This window comes from Manis javanica, chromosome 10, assembly GCF_040802235.1.
Source record: "Manis javanica isolate MJ-LG chromosome 10, MJ_LKY, whole genome shotgun sequence".
NCBI classification, from domain to species: Eukaryota; Metazoa; Chordata; class Mammalia; order Pholidota; family Manidae; genus Manis; species Manis javanica.
This window is the reverse complement of record NC_133165.1, coordinates 594,696-611,084: the sequence shown is the minus strand read 5'-3', so window position 1 is coordinate 611,084 and position 16,389 is coordinate 594,696. Positions and strand designations below refer to the sequence as shown.

Genomic DNA, 16,389 nt, shown 5'->3' with positions numbered 1-16,389 from the left:
CCTAGTGTGAAGGCATCCCTCCGGCCATGCACTCACTCTTCCATCAGGGACAGAGACGGCACCTCACTGGATCACATCCAGTGTTTCAGAACCAAAAATCCAGGGTATAGACATTGACTGCTGGTAACTCGGGGGTCCAAATTCTTACTGTCCTGGGAGGGAAATTCCTTTGGCAGGCAGACAAGTCTCCTAAAGCTGTAGGGCTGGCTGCCCTTTGCTGATAGGGCCCTACATATAAATCCCTCTTGGAACGAGGTGGGTTATAAATGCACAGCCAACCACTGGGCTTTCTGGGGGATGCTGGCCACTCCACAGGACACAAGATTTGGAAAGTGTTATAGTCCAAGCCCCTGCAAGGGGCAGACGTGGCCTGAGAGTCATCAGTGTGGGGGAGGAGGCTGTGCAGAGCTGGGGAGTGGGGTGGTGGGGGCGTTGGGAAATGACAGACAGGAGGCTGCTTTGCTGGGCATCGGCCTGGCTGGGAGCAAATGCGGAGCTGGTGTGCCAGCCCGTGACTCACAGGGCGAGCAAACACCAAAGGGGAGCTCACGTGAGCAGTTCAGCAATGGGTCTGCCCTTGGGAGGAGCCAAGAGCAGCAGGTGAGATGCCTGGAAAGCCCCAGGAGGCGCCCTGACTCAGACCCGACAGACAGGTGGGCCACCCCGGGCACGGACTCACCCCAGAGCGGGGACGACGCAGGCACCCTGGGCGGGCACGCAGCCTACGGCATGAACTTCCCCATCACCCACATCACGGAGGCCGTGAGCCTACCAAGGGCCCCTGTGCTTGAACATGGCATGCAGGCCCCCTGGTACCGTGAGGGCCGCACTGTCCTCTGCAGGGCACTGGGCTCCAGGCTCCTCCCGCACGGTCTCGCACACGAACAGCCCGGGCTCGCTCTCATCCCAGAAGTGACTCACAGGAATGAGATTCGTCAGTCTCTCATCCTCGAAGGGGCAGCTCCTGAAAGAGAAGGCCCCCCTGCACATGGAGGAGGGCGGCGGTGCTGGCCCGTGCCCGGCCTGGGTGCACGCCCAGCAGGCCTGCAGCCTGCTCGTACCCTGTCAGACCGGAACACGGGCCAGAGTCCCAAGCAGGCGAGCTAGTGCACCAGCTGGGTGCTCCGGCTCAGGGCAGCAGGCAGGTGGGGCTCTGGTGGGACAGTGCCCCCGGCCTGGTGGCCTCAGGCTGTGGCCCAGCAGTCGGGTGGCTCCCATCCCAGTGGCGACCTGGGTGACGCGTGTGCTGAGCACAGCCTGGGTTCCCCTCACCAGTGAAACTCTGTGTTTCATGTGCCTAGAACGTGACCTGGTGCCCCAGGGAGACAAAAGGGGTTGGGCAGCACAGGGACCAGATCTAAGAGGGCAGGAGCCTGCGGAGGGCCCTGAGCCGCCTCTGATCGCCACCGGGAGGAGCGGCATGAGCCAGGGACGACCGCTCCGGCGGAGGGCCCGGCCAGCCGAGGGCTGCAGGTGGACATCCCGAGGGGCAGGCGGGGCATCGAGGGGACGGGGAACTCACAAAAGTCAGACAAGAGACACTGGGGATTAGGGTTGAGGACAGTGGGGTTAAAGGGAGAGCCAGTCCCATGGTTTTAGGTCAGGTGACCAGGGAAGCTGGTGCCACTGACAAGGCTGGGTCCCTGGGGAAGAAGGTGGGGCAGGGCCGAGGGCTGAGGTGTGGGGGAAACTCCCACGGGCAGTTTGAAGACAAGTGGAGCTAAGCACGGCGAGCACAGTGAATGTGCTCCAGGGGGCCACAGGCAGGGGTCAGCATAAGCCACCAGGTGAAAGAAGGTTCTGGAAAAGGACTCTGAGGAGAAGTGGGCGAGTGCAGCCCGGGCTGGAGGAGGCATGGGAGGGGCTGCAGCAGAGCCAGGGCGTGTCTCCCCTGGCAGTACGCTCTGGCCTGGGCTGCTCTGCCCCTGGAAGGGCTGCGGGCGCCCCGTGGGAATCTGGCCAGCACACTGGGCCTCACGCGCCACTTCACACAGAAGCAGACATGAACCTGAGTGGACTACATTCCGTGAGTCCTTTCTCAGCAGGAGAAGGAAGTACAAACACATATTACAGGAACTCCTGAAGAAAGACAGATATTTCTTCCAGAACCACATTTTCCATCAGAACAGACCCTCCATCTCAGGAGACGCTGGTGGTCTGTGGCCACCACCCCGCCGGGGCTCCAGAGCCTCAGGCCTGGAGACAGACCCCCTGCCTGCAGGGCACCAGCCTTCCTTTCTGTTTTTACTTCAAACTCAGTAACAGCCCGCCTCAAAGAGGACAAGCGACTGAGTATCGCTTTGAGCAAACGCCTCCCAAACCAGTCTTACTTCTTCATCTCCTGCCCGTGAAAGGATGTCGTCTCCCTCTGATCAATCTGTCCTGTCTTGAAGTCAAAGAGAGTCACCGTGTCCATTTCTACATCATAGAAGCAGATTCTGGAGTCGGGGCCACTGTCAGCCTGGGGGACAGAAAACCAGGTCACGGCGCCTGCCCGGTGGACGTATCACACGCTCGAGAAAAACACGTCCCGGCATCGACGGCCTGTAAGCCCCTCCCGCTGCGGGCCCACCGCAGTCATGACAGCAGTGCTGCCTCGCTGTCCCCCACCGGGACAGCTCCCGCATTACTACTTTGCAATTTCAGAGAACTGAAGACAGATTCTAGACGCTCGTGAAGGTTGACTTCGACCACAGCTGTCCAGCTGGTCCTGGTGCTGAGCTGGACTGAGGGGCTCACCGTGGGAACAGGAAGGATCTGGATTCTGATAAACCAGTTATGGGTAAGAATGAAGTAAACTCCACAAAGGACCGTCAGGAAAGCTGAGAAAATGGAGCCAGCTTGGCTATCAGGGCAAATGGATGCCAATGACGTAGGCACACCATTAAAGCTTTATACTAGCAAACACTGGAACAGTAAATGGGATGTGAGCACTTAAGAAAGGCAAGGAAATGAAAATTTGCCAGAATTTTAGACAAAAGAAGATACTTCAAGCTTAGGAGCAGTGGTAGAAGTCACAAATTAAAGTCCTCAAGAGGTCTGACATGACGCTGTGAGCTTCTAGTCGTCACGGATACCGTCATCAACACGAGAAACACGAGCCAGAGGCAGCAGCGTACGCCCCAGCCCGGCTCTCCCACGCCCCCCACGCGCCAGGGACCCGCGGCCCACTCGCTGCGCGGGGCCTGCACGTGACCTTCCCTGCCCGAAGCCCGCTCCCCAGCCCCCGGGCACCGATGGGGTGGGCGGGGGCAGCTGCTGGTCGGTTCCTCTTTCCTTTCCTTCTGCTGAGGACAGGCCCTGGGGGACCTTGCAGGGGGCCCTGCTCTGAGCCTGAATCTCCCTCAGTCTCACTCTGCTCTGGAGAATCCAGCCTCTCGGGTGAGTGGCCACCCTGTGCTGCCCCCACCTCTCACCTGCACGCATGCCCACCACCATGGAAACAGCCCTCCAGGGATCCCTGAGGATCTCGCAGGACACGTGGCCTGGGGCATGCCCGGCACTTTCCCCACTGTCTGGAAGACAGCTGTCTGCTCGTCTGCTGACCGACTGGGTGCCCCAGGCCCGCCTGGCACGTGGAGCCTGACCATCCCCCATCTCCTCGGCCACCTCCTGCCACCATGGACACTCTGCTCCTTCAGCTGCTCCGGGTCCCATCTTGGTCCTTGGGCACGCAGTGGCTGCGCTTTTCCTCCCAAGGATCCCCAGGTGCAGCCAGGCCTCCTTTCTGGGACTCCAGCTTGTGTCTTTAACTGACTACTGGCTGCCTTAGATGCTGCAGACTCCACACACTGCAACGGGACTCCCCGTCCGGCAGAGGCTCCTTGCCAGCTCTCCTTCGCTGCTTCCACTCGGCTCTGAGGGTGAGAACCAGCTCCTGCCCTTCCTCACCCCTCGGCCAGTCAAACCCCAAGCCCTCAGGATGGTGCCATGTACCAAGGGGACTTCCGCACCCCTGATCCGTCAGCCCCTCAACCTGTCGTTTAGAAATGGTCTCTAGAAAGACGCTGCGGCGTCACAACCCTGCCTCCTCTGCCCCGTGTGCGGGCGCCATGTGCGCGAGATTGGCCCCGTGTGATGACCGCCGACCACGCTGGCCTTGGCTTCGCCCCTCTGCCAGTGACGCAGGCCCTCGGCCGGGTGCTCCCTGGCACCCTTGCCTGGCACTTCACAGCTGGGCTTGCCCATCCCTCCTGGATGCCCCCACCTCCCTGGGGAGTCTTTGGAGCATCACGTCCCTCCCTCCAGCTCTCGGCCAGGCTGTCAGACTTCACTCTCTGCCTTGCCCCTTGATCCATGTCCCTTCACCTACAGGCCCTCTCGCTTATCCATCAGATGGTACCTACAGTGTCCAGCAAAACACTCAGTATGTGGAATGAAGGGGAACATGAGCAGACACCACCCCGCCTGGAGACTTCTTATACCAGTCAATCCGCTTCTGTAAGCAAGTGGCTCAAGGTACTCCCAACGGCTCGTGTCACCCCCTCATGCCAAGAGAATTTAACTGGGTGAGGAGGAGAAGACAGGGAAGAGGTGAGGATTCAGAAGGGAGGGAAGGCAGGGAAAACAGACGCTAGGCGGGGCGTGGTGGGTGGCGAGGGGCCGTGGGGGTGGAGGAGCTGAGTGGGGAGGGCCCCAGGCCCCACCCACCTTGCTGAGGAGGATGCTGATCTTGCTGCCGTTTGCATTGCCCCTGAGCGAGGCCAGGCCTGCCGCCGCTGGGACCAGCTCCACCAGGTTCTTGCAGCCGCAGTGCACTTGGGCCTCCCTGCAGGGGACACAGATGCCAGTGCACACTGGTGTTTGCCGCTCACCGTACACAGGCAGGTCCGAGGGCGGCCTGAGCCTCGGGTGCTGTGCGGTGGCCCGCTGCACTCGCCAGGCCTAGGCGTGCCTGGGAAATGGGCCATGCTCAAGACACAGGGCAAGTCTTATTTTTTTTTGTTTAAAGTTTTTAAAATGGAGGCACAACTGACCTATAAGGTGGTACTGGTTTCTGGGGTACAAGATGGCACTTAGACATTTGTCTGGGTTTTTAAGGTTCTGCTTTTATGAACACATAAGGACACCGGATCTCACCCACAGCTCAAGGACACGCTCTGCAGGCTGCTGCCTGGGGCAGGTTTTGGGGCCCTTCCTCTAAGGACTTGGTTACAACTAGAGTCTCCCTAAAACACACCCAACTGGCGCCGAACAGCCACCACTAGCTGCCACCATGGTAACACCGCCCAGCGTGCAGTGGCAGCTCAGCTTGGTTTTTTACTTTATTCACATTTCCTCATTATTGCCGCAATGTCCTCTTTCTGCCCCAGGATCCCTTCAGGCCCCTCATGACATTTAACTGCCTCGTGCCCTTGGGCTCCGCTGTGCTGGGAGTGGCCTAGTTGTACCTTCGGGAAAGATCAAAGCTTTTGAAGTGAGCCAGGTCTGTTCCCACAGCCAGGAAATTCCCACAGATGTCCAGGAAGCACGGGTTCCCCTCCGTCTCAGAGAACAGCAAGAGCTGCTTCACGGTGCCCTGTGGGAGAGAGAGCTGGGCTCAGGGCGGCCGCTCGCGTGGCACTCACACCTGCAGTGCAGGTCTGCCGGGGCGTGTGCGCGCAAGCACTCTGCGAGGCTCTGTCGCTCTGCGGGGTAGACAGGGCCTGCCCTCGGCGGGGGTCGCGAGTGCATGCAGGTTGGGAGGGACAGAGCAGCCAGGCCAACACGCAGAGACACATGTAACCTCAGCCACAGAGGCGACAAGTAGAGACATTACCAGGGGTGGGGACAGTGAGTGCCACCTGCTTGGGGTGGTCCAGGAGGCCTCACCGCACAGGTCTAAGAGCCCGTGATGTGTCCTGTCCACACTCTGACCCTCCTATTCCGTAAGAGAGCCCTGTGGCTCAAACATCCAATGCTCAGTGACTATCTGCACCCTGCCTGGCACTGGGTCCAGAGCAGAGAATCCTAGCAGTGAGCAGAGTGTCCCCAGGACTCAAAATGGGGGCAGCGACTCAGGTGCACAGCGGGCTGAGCCCAGGCAGCAGAGCAGGCAGTTCCAGTGCCCTGGGCAGGAAGGAGGCCAGCTGGCTTCCAGCACAGCTTGGTGGGCTCCTAATTCTAGAGAGCAACTCCACGAGCAGGCGAAGCAGGAGGCAGCTGCACAAGGGGACCCAGGGTGGGGGAGGAGGGGGGAATTCTAAGCTGAAGAATCGTCGTTTTGATGCACTGAGTAGGTGCTCAGTAAAGGCTTGTGGAATGAGCAAACACTCACAGAGTCTCAAAGGACCGAAAGAAGAACCACAAGCCACTGCTGACTGGGCCAGGGGAGCCTGCGAACGGGGACAGAGCGGAGGGCGGGGGTCTCGGCCTCCTCCCTGACAGCCGCCTCTGCTGCCGCAGTGCACCAGGGCCCCGGGCAAACCTGAACTCCCCTTGCGTCTACACTGCTCAGCTACCATCCTTTTTTATTCTTTACATTAAAAGAATGATGTAATTTATTTATTTAAAAAATTTTTTATTAAGGTATCATTGATATATACTCTTATGAAGGTTTCACAAGAAAAACAATGTGGTTACTACATTTACCCTTATTATCGAGTCCCCCCACCCCAATGCAGTCACCGTCCACCAGTGTGGTGAGATGCCACAGAGTCCCTACTTGTCTTCTTTGTGCTGCACTGTCTTCCCCGTGACCCCCACACACCATGTTAGGCTACCATCTTCATGTCAACGCATTCCACATGCCCAAATTGTGGCCTCAGTGAGCTGACCCAGCTCCTGACCTCAGAACCTCCATTCCCAACTGGCTCCTGGGTGTCTCTGGAGGGGCTCCAAGGTGCCTCAAACCTGCACCTTGCCCCCAGACCCAGACTCCTGAACTAGCAAGCTCAGAACACCCTCAATTCACCCCTGCCACCACCCACCATCTAACCACTCCACACACCCCTAACCAGCGCCTCGACCCCCCTTCCACTCTGGCTGCGGCTCCAGGCCCTCAGACCTGCTCCTGGTGGCACCTCTCAGCTGCCCCAACCGCTCGCCAGCTGCCCTGGTCTGCCCACTACGCCGACAGTGGCATCTTCTAGGAGAAGATGGCACAAAACCAGTAAGAAAACAAGCTCCTGGTGGGTGAAGCTGCCTGGCTGCGAAGTCGTAACAGGCTCTGGCCTGACGGAGAGACACACATCTCCAGCTTTGCTCTGACCGCTCGGTCGTCACTGCCCTCCTGCTCCTGAGCAACGATTTACCTGCCAGGTCCGAACTTGAACTCGGTTTGGCTCCACTGTATACACGCTTTCTTCATGCATTGCTAACACCGGAGACTCACACAGGAAGGCACCTAAGAGGAAGATGACGTCATGAGAGCGGCCTGTGCCTCCTCAGTGTTTGAGAAGCACGCTCACATACGTTCCCTGATTCACCCTGGCCCTCACCGATGTGTTTTCTGTGCCTGCAAATGAGGAAAGCGAGGCTCTGAGCACAGGGGACTGCCCAAGGTCACAGCTGGCAGTGATGGATCAGGCAGGCTCAGGGTTTCGTGCGGGGCCTCGGTGCAGGCTCCCCGGGCCCCCCTCGCTAGCCGTGTCTCTCTCACCCCCAGTCTGGTAGCTGGTGCCTCCAGCAGCATAGCATAGCTGTTCATGCAAGTGACTGCTCATCTCACTTGGAAGTTTGGAGGCAACAAGCCCTGGTCTCTGCCTGCAGACAGGTTCTTATCTAATTAGGGAGATGATTACACCCAAAACCAGAAAATATACCGGCACCTGCTATGCTGTCTCCCGGGGAGAAGTTCCCCCGGGGAGCCTACAGCAGAAAAGAGGAGGGAGCGCGAACTGTCTGCACGAGACAAGGCAGAACAGAAGTGTCATGACAAAGAGTAAGGGAGTGGCGCGAAGGAGGTGATCCCAGTGGGAGACGGCGCGACCAGCAGAGGGTGTGCCCTGGGGACAGGGCAGTGGCCAGGGTCAGGACGGCTGAAAGTGAGAATGTGCAGCAGAGCGGACCAAGGAGCCCATCCTGATGGCCAGTGTGGTGGGCTGGAGGACGTCCCCAAAGATACCAGGTCCTGATCCCTGGAACCTGTGACTATCAGCTCGGGTCTTCAGTGGGGGAGCACCCTGGACTACATGCCACAGCAAGCGTCCTTGGAAGAGAGGGGGGTGTTGGGCAGGAACAGTGGTGACGGAGGCAGCACCCCAAGCCAAGGGCTGCCAGCAGCCACAAAGGCTGGAAAATGCGAGGGACAGATTCTTCCCTCACTCTCTGGAGGGAGTGTGACCCTGCTGATGCCTCATTTTGGCCCAACAAACTGATTCTGGACTTCTGACCTCCACAACTGTGGGAGAAGGAGTTTCTGCTTAAGCCACTGGGTCTGCGCCTTGTTAGAGTGGCCCCAGGACACCCCTACAGGTACAGGCCAGGCAGCAAGGGTGATGGTGGGCCCGTGAGCTTGGGGGGCTCATGGGACGCACTGGGGCTGCAGACTGATGGGGCCTCTCCGATGATCCATCCTGCAATATCCAGATAGAAGCCGGCCTTGGTCAAGATGCCACAGGCTCACTGCTCTGGGGCATGGAACCAGTTCAGAAGTCGGGTGTGCAGCAAGCCTCCTCCCTAGAAGGCACTGTGCTTGTTTATGCTCGCGCAGCCTTATTTCTGAGCTACTGCACTCCTGGAGCCAGGCAGAGCCTGCTGGCCCCAGATCTGGCTGCACTTCTCAACGACCTTGGCTGGCTTCAATGGGGTGCAGCTGAGGAGGCCCAGGAGGCCCCGGGGGTGTGGGGAGGGCAGAGCTGCAGCACTGGCCACTCAGGAAGACTGACAGGAGGGTCTCTCCAAGGCCATGTGCAGCCCCTGCCCCCACACAGGCACCAGGGCCCCCATTAGATCTTGAGATGTTAAAGCACAGAGCTGAGTCCACTCTGTTGGGGTCACACGACTCCTACCTGCATTTCGAAATGCGGCTCCAGAGGGCTCAAAGATCGCCACCTGTTTTCCATTCCAGATGGCAATGGCGTCCTAGAAAGGATCATGGGAATCAGAAGGCAACCTGCCACTGGGGCCGCCCCCATCCTGAGTTGCCCTAGGGACTGAGCAGGTCTTTTGTCAATGCTGGAGACCCCAGGCTGGCCCCACAGGTCACCCTCACAGTCACCTTGGTGGCAAACACGCCATGGATGTGCATGTCTGTGCGCAGCGTGTGCGCCACCCCTGTGGACAGGGAGGACACGCTGAGTAAGCTTGGGGAGATCTGCACCACGGCCACTTGCTGGTGGAAGTGCGATGCCATGGCCTGCTCGCTGAGGATGACCGCGGAGCTGCTGCTGTTCACGGCCAGAAGGTTCTTCCTGGAGCCCCACTTCATTCCGTGTTGCAGAGAAAGAACCAAAAAGGAACGAGGAGAGAGACGCAATCAGGAAAGTGTCTTCAGTACAAGGATTCTGAACAGTTTCCAAGCACTATTTCTTTTTGTCATTTAAAAAAGTGACTTAAGATGTGTGCTCTGTAGAAACATTTAAAAATACTGACACTCAGGGTGTGGGAGCAGGTAGACACTCGTGTGGTGGTTCTGGCGTGTGCTCATTCTGACTGGCTGAGCGTCTTCTAGAATTTACTTTTCTGACATCATTTTAGGGAGGTTCATCGTTCATAAATGGCCACCACACTCAGGCTGTGTATCAGACCACCCAGCTCTCCTCGGATGATCTGAAATGCTATCACGATTTCATATTATACTCCCAGAACTGTGCAGGCTGGTTTCTGGATTTCCTACTCTGTCACACTGATGTATTTATCCACTCCTGAGTCAAGCATGCAGTGTTTTAATTGCTATAGTTTCAAGATATATTCTGGTACATGATACAGAAATGTTCTGATTCTTTATCCATTTTTTCCTTGGCCATTTCTCTCCCAGATGAGTTTAGAATTATTGTGTTGACTTCTCCCAGAAAAAAAGTCATTATTTTTACTAGATGTATGTGTAATTTGTAGATTTGGCAAGAAATAACACTTTTAAAAGGTGGTGACTATTTTTTAATGTCCTTTAGGAAAATCAGTGTGGCTTTTACTATTATTTAAAATGACATTTATTCCATCACCAGAGATCAGGGACAGGACCAAAGAACGTTTAAAACCACTGCTGTCCCGGGTGGCATGCATGCCCTCTGAGCAGCAATGGGCAGGGGAAGGAGCCGGCACTACAGTGGTCCAGCCATTGCTAAACAGACTGGCAGGCAAATGACAGCAACAGGCCCCGGAGGGGAGTGGGCAGGAGGATCAGAATCCCAGGGTCGACACAATATTTTACCTAAAATGTCCAGCTTGCAACCAAAAATTAAGAGCCAGGTACAACGGGAAAATATGACCCACACGCGGAGAAAAAGCAGGCAGCAGAAACTGCCAGAGAGGCCTCAGGCGCCCGCGTGAGCAGATGAGCCCCCAGACGACCCACGGCAAACGTGTCCAGAGCCAAGAAAGCCTCGCGTGACAGGCACGGGGAGGAGGACACTGTGTGAGAGCACCAAATGCCCAAGAATTTCAACATACACCCACACAGAACTCACACATGAATGTTCACAGCAGCATTATGCAGAATAGTGCAGAAGTGACACGACCCAGTGTCCATGGACGGATGGATGCACAACAGAATGTGGCCCGTCCACGATGCAAGCGTACTCGGTCACGGAAAGCGTGAAGTACCGTCGATGCTTGCAGGATGCAGAGCTTGGGGCGTGGGCTCCCCACACAGTCAAAAACCCACATTAATTTTTGACTTACCAAAACTTAACTTCTAATAGCCACCACATGTTGAGTGGAAGCCTTGCTGATGATGTAATAGTCAACTGACATACATTTTTTAAGTTATATGTATTAAACTGTATTCGTACAATCAAATCAGCTAAAGGAAAGAAAATGTCTTTTCAAATTGTTGCAAATCCCCCCAAAATTTCCTAATATATTTACTGGAAAAAATATCCATGTATAAGTGGATCTGTGCATCAAACCCAGGTTGTTTCAAGATCTACTGTACTGACATGTGCTCTGTGGATAAACCTTGGAAACACCTTGGAAGGTGAAGGAAGCCAGACACGAAAGTCTGCACGCTGCAGGATTCCACCTGTGACATGCCCAGGGTAGGCAGGTCCCTGGAGCCAGGGAGCAGATGCACAGCTGCCAGGCTTGGGGAGGGGCAAGGGGGGCAGGTACAGGTGATGGAAATGTTCTAAAATTCATTATGCTGGTTGCAAAACTGTGAATACACTAAAAATCCCTTGGTATGTTATATATATATCTCAGTTAAGTTGCTCTTGGGATAGATAGAGATAAAGGGATGGGTAGGTAGATAAAATAAACATAGGTTTCTACAGACCCCAACCCCTTATCTACCATTCTGAAACCCAAAAGGCCTTCAGAAATATTTTTTGTTGTTACCTTTATATAGTCTTAAGTTGAGTAACTGACAATAATAGGTTCAAAGCCAATTATTTCCTCCACTTTTGCAGAAAACAAGTGCAGCCGCCACCCTGGTAGACATGTACCTTTAACTGCATGATGTTCCCTTCGAGCTCAGTAGGGGTTTGAAGGGCCCACCTGTCTTTTCCCTCCGTCCCTCGGCTGCTCTGGGCACGTGGCACTTTTCTCCACATGGCTATTCGCCCTTTGTCAGTCCCCGCTGCCAGAAGGCCTACAGGTGAAAACAAAGGGCACATTACCTGAGTCGAACAATGAGAGAAACAGCACCAAGCTTCCTCTCTGACCAGCTGCTGGCCCTCGGCCCTGCGGCCTCCCCTTGCGGCATCTTCCTCCGCAGGAACTCATGGCTACCTGGCAACAGAGTGTGTGGGGGTGGGGGTGGGGGCTGCCGCGTGCCCCATGAGGGCAGGGACCCACCTGACTGATCAGGGCCGCTTCCCCGAAGCCAGGGCAGCACTGAGCACCCAGTGGGACCAAAGGAGTCTCCTGTTCTTTGCACCCCTGTATGTGTGTGTGCACATACACACGTCACACGCACACAGTGTTTTCTGCACTGTCTTTCTGGGGGGTATTAGGAGGGAATAGAGATTAGTTGCAAGAAGTCAAAGCCCCAGACCCTCAGGTGGGATACCAGAGCTGTACTGTCACTTTCCTGTTCTTGAGAAATGACTTTATTCCATGACTGACGAAAGTTAAAGTCAATTACTGATCTTGGAAGAGCTGCCACCACCCTGTGGCCCATGGGGAGAAGCCTAGGGCTGGTTCCCTCCCTGAGTCGTGCCAGCCCGAGAGGTCTCACCTTTGACTTTACAGTAAGAAACACAGTTTATATTTTCTCCTTTTTCAAAACCAAACTTCTCCTCTGGACTCAGCAGGTAATTCTCCCCTCGTTCTAAATCCCAGAATCTGCAGTGGAAGGAAGGAAGGCTGGTCAGCGTGTATCGCTGCACGTCCCCCAGCTCGCGGGGCCTCGGTCAGCTCGCAGAGCAAACTAAAAATCAGGAGAAGACGCGGCCCCTCGGATTCGGACAGGAGACGCACGCCGTCATCACACCGGGTGTACTTTACACTCATGGCCAGAGGAAGTAGTTTTTAAAGAGAGGCTTCCCTGTGACACCAGGGCACAGGGAGAACAAAGGAGTTCTGACCTCAGCAGCGCCACTGAGACCCGGAGGGGCGTGGACATGCGTGACCTGCCCAGCACCGGCTTGAGGCCAGGTGAGGGTGCCATGGGCTGACATCGGGGCGGGGGCCACCCCTGGGCGGGCGGAGCGGGGACACCGCGGTCTCTGGCGGGTCTTGTTCTTTGATCTCACAGCTGGTTACAAAGCCATGATCACTTGGTGAAAATTCTTCATAATTCATGTGTTTTTCTGTACATATGTTATATTCCCAAAGGGAGTGAGTTTTAGTCGTGGACTTGCTGGAGAGCCTGGCTCTCACCTGAGGGCCGCGTCCCCTGTGGCACTCACGAGAAGGCTGCCTTCGACCAAGGTGACGTCCGCCGGGTGGCCCGTCTTCCTGCTCAGCTTTACCTGGACAAGGGAAACAGCCCCAGAGCCGCATGTCGCTCTGGCCAAGACGGCATGTTCCCGTCTGCGCGCCTGGGCCATGCTCTGTGGTGGGGACTCCCCAGGGCGGGAGGCGGGGTGAACGCGGGCACTGGGGGCCCTCCCTGGCCTCCATGGGGCATAAGGCAGAGCCCACCACCAGCCCTGCAGGCTCAGTGGCTGATCACAGCAGCCCCCCCAGCGTGTGGGGTGCGGTGAGCACACAGGCAGGGCGACTGGCTACCAAGCTGCCCTCCAAGGGAGGCAGCTCACCCCCGGTTTGCACAGAACCAACCTGCCCAGGGCCCCTGGCCAGTGAGGGGCTCAGAGGGATTGGAACCCAAGTCCACGTGACTCAGGAACCATCTTTCCAGCTACTGTGCTACAGGACGTGAACGACCAAGAACACACAGCCTGTGAAATCTGTCAGCTCCATGGTCTGCCGGCGGCCCCTCGGGGACAGTCCCAAGCCCTCTGAGAACACAGACTCCTCGGGGCCGGGCCCCTTGAGGACGCGGCATGGCTGCCACACACGCGGCAGGTGAGATGGTGCATGTGTGCACGTGGCGGCTGTATGTGTGCAGAACGAACGCGGGTCAAATCCCTGTGGCTCTCAGACGGTGGGCAGGCCTCCTTTGCACTGTGTGTGCACAGCTGGGAAACAGGACAGTGTCCCACTGGCCCCCCATCTCCACGGGGAAGGCCAACCACAGGGCCGAACCCCGTGCAGTGCCCGCCGGCCTGACCGCTGCCCAGCTGCGTACCTCCCTCCCCAGAGCAGAAGGAACGGCCCAGCAGCGCCACCATAGCCCTGGCGGCTTCGTAGACGCGCACGGAGCATGGAGCTGCCGTTCACCTTCATCATCTCCTCGGCCTCGCCCTCGGGGGTCACCATGTACAGCGACAGCAGCAGGCTCTCCGTGACCACCACCAGCGCCTTCCGCTCCTCCACGTAGAACAGCGTTTGGACGGAGCCGTCCACAGCCGCTGTCCGGGTGGTCTTGCCTTTCTCGTCCACATGGTGCACTGTCCCTGAGGGCAAAGAGGGTCAGTCTGCCAGTGGCTCCACACTCACCACCATCTGTCTCTATCTACAAAATAAACGTCTTTGTTATAAAAATTTAAAAGATGTGTGTGGAACAGCAGAGGCTGCCGGCCCTGAAGTCAGCTCCATCTCACCAGTCGTGGGGCCTCTGACCTTCACACAGACGCCTCCCCTTGAACACCTGGCCTCCTCGGTCTATGACCGAGCATTCGGGCACCGAGGCCCTGGGCCATGAGCCCTGCCTGTGCCCCACAGCAGGCGGCCCCCCTCGCCAGCCCTCCAGTGGGCTCAGTCACTGCATCCTTGCTGCTGCTCTCAGGGGCCCCCCAGAATCCTCACATTCTCAATGACACTTGAGTTTTTATTAAGCCGAAAAGTGGGTTACCTAGCGGCTAATCCTGGCAGTGCTGAGCACTTAGGCAGCAGGTGTCCGCCGTCTGCGGCAGGGGGAACTGAGCGCCTCCAGGGTTAGCTTGGAAGCCGTGTCCTGGGGGCTCGGGCGAGGAGCAGACACGCCCACTGCCCCCGTGCAGCTCGGGCCGCGGCCCTGGGTGAGGGCTGGCCTGTCGGCGTGCCCCTTGCAGGACCTCCAAGCCCGCCATTGGCTCCGCTTCTACCTCCTGAGACAGCAGGTGTCCTATTTATGGGGATGAAGCCCAGCCCCTCGAGCTGCTGCCTGGCCCAGGTTGAGCTGCAGTGGCACCACCTCGCTGGCCTCATGGCCTTTGTGGGCCTCACCTCCTCGGCCTCTTTCCCGCAGCAGACACACACCTGTGAATGTCTCCCGTGAATGTGGAAGATGCTTCTCTCCTAACCTCACGCTGAATTTGCCGAGTGTCACAGCGGCAGCCAGGCTCACCGCTTACTCTGAGGAAGAGCTGGGTTGGGGCCCAGACAGATGGTGCGCAATGCTGAGCGCCTTGGGCTGGCAGGTGGCCACAGGCCCCGGCAAAGCCCAGCTGGCCCCGCGCTCGCCGTTCCGGAGGCTGGCCAGTGCCAGGCAGGTGAGAGGCACCTGCTGATGACATAGACTGGGCAGCAGGAGCACAGGAGAACCTCACTCCGGCCCCCTAGTCTGCCTGTTGCTAGGAGCCCCGTCAGCAGGCAGGACAGGCTGGCTCACTGACAGCTTCACCATAAAAACTCCAAACACCAAAACAGCTCAATTCCTATCTATCAGGACAAAGTGAAGCCCCTCTTTGAATACTGGATAAGTAACTGACGTAAGCTGGCTGATGTAATCCTCTAGATTGGCACACATCAGCCTATTATTTTATGCAAACACCACGTACTCATTTGAAATCGTGCCAGACAGCCCTAAAATGCTCCAGCGTCCTAGAATCCCAAGCTCAGCGTCTCACCATCCACCAAGCTGACAAAGAATGACAGTCCCTCCTGAGACCCCGTTTTCAGGAGCCTCCCAGAGCCGCTCTTCCTCCAGTTAAACATGTCCAGGGCCTCCTCATCGCCCCTCACGGCCGCCTTCGCCAGCTGGACGAGGTCCCTGAAAGTGAGTAGGACACAGGGGTCAGGGCTCCTGCTGCTCTTTGTAGGAAGGCGTCGCCCCGTGGCTCGTGGGTACCACCCCTCAGTGCCGGGGGGAGCCACATCCCGCGCCCTCCGGTCCCCACAGGATGTTGCCGTGCGGCCAGCAGGGAGCCGGTACTTACTCGCCAGGAGGCGGCGGCTGGAAGACGCAGTGGGTCAGACGCCTGGCGTGCTCGTGTCTCAGCAGGGGCGCGCCCTGCACTCGGCCCCTCTGGTCCGGCCTCCACAAGAGCAGGACCCCGAGCTGCAAAACCAGCAGCAGGCGCAGAGGAGACGCGTTCTTACAGGGGGTCCATGCAACGGAGCGCGTGCTTATTCCCTTTTAAAGGTTTGTTTGCTATTTTTTATTGAAGTGTAGTTGATATGCATTATATTGGTTTCAGGTATATGACCCAGTGGTTCAACAGTAACCCACATTGTTAAATCCTCACCCCCACTAGCGCTGTCACTATCTGTCGGCACAGGAAGATGTCACAGAACCACGGGCTGCAGTCTCCATGCTGTGCTACGGTCCCCAGGACCGATGTGTATTACGACCGAGAATTCCTGTGCCCCTTTATCCCCTCCCCCATGGTAACCCCAGTCCCTTCTCAGTATTAGGAGTCTACTGCTGTTTTGTTCCTTATTTTGCTTTGTTTTCATATTCCACAAATAAGTGAAATCATACAGTATTTGTCTTTCTCCGCCTGGCTTATCTCACTGAGCATAATACCTTCTAGGTCCATCCATGTTGTTGCAAATGGCAGGCTTTCTTTTCCTTTAATGGCTGAGTATATTCCATTGTGTGCA

General features: G+C 57.0%; 1 protein-coding gene and 1 long non-coding RNA gene across 9 annotated transcripts in view; one reads left to right on the top strand and one right to left on the bottom strand.

Annotated features, from left to right (window-relative positions):
- IFT140 (intraflagellar transport 140) overlaps positions 1 to 16,389 on the bottom strand; it is a 65,853-nt gene that overhangs the window by 37,088 nt on the left and 12,376 nt on the right. For 7 of the 8 annotated variants that reach the window (XM_073214381.1, XM_073214385.1, XM_073214386.1 and 4 more), the window contains 13 exons: positions 15,723 to 15,844; positions 15,414 to 15,556; positions 13,864 to 14,039; positions 12,901 to 12,992; positions 12,257 to 12,363; positions 11,523 to 11,668; positions 9,140 to 9,343; positions 8,931 to 9,003; positions 7,233 to 7,324; positions 5,391 to 5,518; positions 4,651 to 4,768; positions 2,331 to 2,461; positions 817 to 982 (listed from right to left, as the gene is read on the bottom strand). In XM_073214381.1, the coding sequence (XP_073070482.1) occupies positions 817 to 982; positions 2,331 to 2,461; positions 4,651 to 4,768; positions 5,391 to 5,518; positions 7,233 to 7,324; positions 8,931 to 9,003; positions 9,140 to 9,343; positions 11,523 to 11,668; positions 12,257 to 12,363; positions 12,901 to 12,992; positions 13,864 to 14,039; positions 15,414 to 15,556; positions 15,723 to 15,844 (1,698 nt within the window). The remainder of the gene's footprint in view (positions 1 to 816; positions 983 to 2,330; positions 2,462 to 4,650; positions 4,769 to 5,390; positions 5,519 to 7,232; positions 7,325 to 8,930; positions 9,004 to 9,139; positions 9,344 to 11,522; positions 11,669 to 12,256; positions 12,364 to 12,900; positions 12,993 to 13,863; positions 14,040 to 15,413; positions 15,557 to 15,722; positions 15,845 to 16,389) is intronic. The other variant, XM_017641428.3, reaches the window with a different exon arrangement.
- On the top strand, positions 2,469 to 4,656 carry LOC118970109 (uncharacterized). The gene is made up of 3 exons (XR_005057906.2): positions 2,469 to 3,381; positions 3,700 to 3,863; positions 4,315 to 4,656. It is a non-coding gene; the product is annotated as an uncharacterized lncRNA (long non-coding RNA).